Source organism: Myotis lucifugus, unplaced genomic scaffold (assembly GCF_000147115.1).
Source record: "Myotis lucifugus unplaced genomic scaffold, Myoluc2.0 scaffold_2011, whole genome shotgun sequence".
NCBI classification, from domain to species: Eukaryota; Metazoa; Chordata; class Mammalia; order Chiroptera; family Vespertilionidae; genus Myotis; species Myotis lucifugus.
Window position 1 is genome coordinate 16403 of NW_005873059.1, and position 3058 is coordinate 19460.

At 62.5% G+C, this 3058-nt stretch overlaps 1 protein-coding gene across 1 annotated transcript in view; it reads left to right on the forward strand.

The window, feature by feature from the left end:
• Positions 1-59: 59 nt before the first annotated feature.
• Positions 60-3058, forward strand: part of FADS3 (fatty acid desaturase 3) — a 16393-nt gene continuing 13394 nt past the window's right edge. The window contains 1 exon segment of the mRNA XM_006108275.3: positions 60-448. Coding sequence (XP_006108337.1) covers positions 224-448 — 225 coding nt within the window. The 5' untranslated portion in view covers positions 60-223.

The following is a 3058-nucleotide window of genomic DNA, read 5'->3' on the forward strand; positions in this document are numbered from 1 at the left end:
GGGGCGGGCGGGCGGCCGGCGCGGGCGGCGCGGTTATAAGGGAGGAAAGTTCCGCTCGGAGGGCAGAGCCGGGCGCGCGCTCCTACGGTGGTTGCCTCGCCGGGCGCGGCCACGGGGGGACCGGTGGCGACGGCGGGAGCCCGGGGAAGGCCCCCTCGCTCGCCTGGGTGTCTCGCGGGGACCTCGGGAGGACCCCAGTGTCCCCGGACCTTTGCGCGCAGCCATGGGCAGCGTCGGGGAGCCTGGCGGGGGGCCGGGGGCGCGCGACGGGCCCGCGCAGCGTGGGGCGCCGCTGCCCACCTTTCGCTGGGAACAGATCCGCCCGCACAACCTGCCGGGCGACAAGTGGCTGGTCATCGAGCGCCGCGTCTACGACATCAGCCGCTGGGCGCAGCGGCACCCGGGGGGCAGCCGCCTCATCGGCCACCACGGCGCGGAGGACGCCACGGTAAGGGAGCCGGCCGGCGCGGGGTGGAGCCCGGCGCGCTCGGGCGGATCCTGGGCATGGTGCCCCGCTTCGCCTGCCTGCGGGGGTCTTAGCGCCCTTCCCTAGCTGACCTTTGACCTCCTGGCCGGGGACCCTGACTTGGGATGGGCTGGCGAGGGCCTCCTGTAGAGGAAGGGGGCCACGTCCCCGCTTGGGGGACCGCACCTCGGGCCATGGGCCGGGGCTGGGCTGGAGTGGGGGCTCTCAGAGGTGGGTGTGTCATGACCGAAAGAGCCCCATAGAAGAGCCCTCCCCCTCCCCCTCCCCCCCCTACTCTGAGGTTCCTCCTCTCACTTCTGGGTCCCCACCACCACCACCAGGTCCCTCATGCTGGGTGCCAAGGGTAAGGCCAAGACCCTGGGGGCTGGGCGAGGATGTACCATCAGAGGCTGGGGGCTGGGCAGCAAAGGCCGGGCTGGGCCCAAAGGTATGTGCTTGCCCAAGAGCTGCGGTGAATGTCAGAGGGTCAGTGACTCACCTCTCCGAGGCTGGCAGCTGCCGTGGGAGAACTCTGCCAGCCAGGCTGGGTGGGCCTCCTTGGGAAGCACAGTCACCCGGGAACAGGCTGGCTCCCGGGGACCCCGACTTCCCCTTCCCAGCCCATGTCTAGACTTGCCTGGGCCGTGGAGGGGTGTGGCCTGGTCCAGGGGGACCATCTGGCTGGAGCCCAGGGGCAGAGCAGCCAACTAGGACTCCTCACGCCTGTTCCCGAAGTCCCCCGTCGGGGCATCGGAGCGGGGCCATGCTGTTCTGTCCTTGGCCTTCTGAGGCCCTAGATTCCCGGGGATGAACCAAGATTCCAGGGGATGAGTTCCTAACTGTCAGAACTTTAGGCAGCAAGAGAGAGTGTGTCCGGTCGCAGGAGGGCCAGGCTCCCTGTTGCCAGGCCCCCTGCTCCCTGCCCACCGCCTTCCGCCACGGGTTGCCCAGCCTTTTCGGGACTCTAGAGCAGCGATTCGCAGCCTTTCTCGTCACATAGCACGCGAGCTAACACAATTCTGCGACACACCAAAGATTATAGTGTTTCCCCTCTGACCAAACACACACACACAAACATACAGCTATTGTCATTTTTTAAAACGTTGACAATCGAAGGCAAAGAGGTCAGTGCCCCTGACTAAATAGTCAGGTATTGCATGTTTTATTATCATTATTATTATTATTATTTAATCCTCACCCGAGGATATTTTTCCATTGATTTTTAGAGAGAGTGGAAAAGAGAGGGAAAGACAGAGAGAAACATGGATGTGAGAGAAACACATCGATTGGTTGCCTCCTGCACGCGCCCCAACCAGGGCCCGGGCCGGGGAGGAGCCTGCAACCATGACCGGAATCGAACCCGGGACCTTTGGTCTGCAGGCCGACGCTCTATCCACTGAGCCAAACTGGCCAGGGCAGGTATTGCATGTTTTAAACTTCCTTCAGCACACGGTGCACCAATTGAAAAAGGCTGTTTTTGAGGAAAGAGGCCCTCCTTCCCCGCTCCCACCCCGGGAGGCTGAGGGGTGAGGGTCAGCAGCCTCCTAAACCTCCCGAAACGGGCAGAAAGCCTCGTCCTTCCGGCCGAGAGGCCGGGTGGTGGCCACGGAGGTGAAGCTGACCATGGCCAGTAAGCGTGTGGCCATGTGCAGACCTGCATGTGTGAGAACGCTGCATGTGTGAGAACGCTGCATGTGTGTGCATTCCTGTCAAGGTATGGGGGTACCAGGCGCCACAGCCGCCCCTCGGCCTGGCTGGGCCCTGGCCGCCCCTCACGGACCCTGTCGATGCTTGTTCTGGCCTTTTCGAACCTCGGATCCGCAGGGCAGGATGGGAGCAGGTGAGAAGTCGACGGAGAGCTTTCAGTAACTGCATTTTCCTCCTTGCTGCCCAGACCTGTGCCGGGGACCCTCCCATGTGGTGTGGGGACCCCAGCATACAGTTAGCCCTTGACCCTGAGACCTCCACCTGATGGTTTTCTTATTGATTCATCACCAATGAAGTCTGTTTCTTGTTCAAAAAAAAAAATCTGTGCCCTGAGGCTGGGTCATGGCTCACCCATTGGAGGCCCTGAGTGACCTTGAACCAGGCATGTCATTCCTCTGAGCCTCAGTTTCCCTATCTGTACAATGGGGAGAGTGGGGCCAGACAGCAAGCGGCCGAGGGCAGGACTGGTCAGTATATGTTTCTGTCTGACGAGTGTGGGTGGGCCCTGCAGACTGGGTAGTACGTGGGGACAGCCACGGCATAACCACCCCTTGCTGGGTGACCGTGTCTGGTTCCACCACGTCTGTCACAGGAAAGAGTTGCATTAGGCCACCTCTTAGCTTCCGCAAGGCCCCGAACACTGGGTGGGAGTTGCCAGGAACACCTGGTCTGTTCAGGCCAAAAGGGTTATGAGGTGGCTGAGGTTGGGGGACCTCGTCTTTTGTCCATATGGGCCCACCAGACAGACCAGGGACTGGACCAGCTCAGTGCCCGCCCTGCGTGGTCAAGCCCAGACCCCAGGCTTCCGATCCCAGGTCCTGGAGACCAGGTGGGGGTGGGGCAGCTGTCTGCCAGGGCCGTCCATCAGCTGTTCTCATGTCCAGG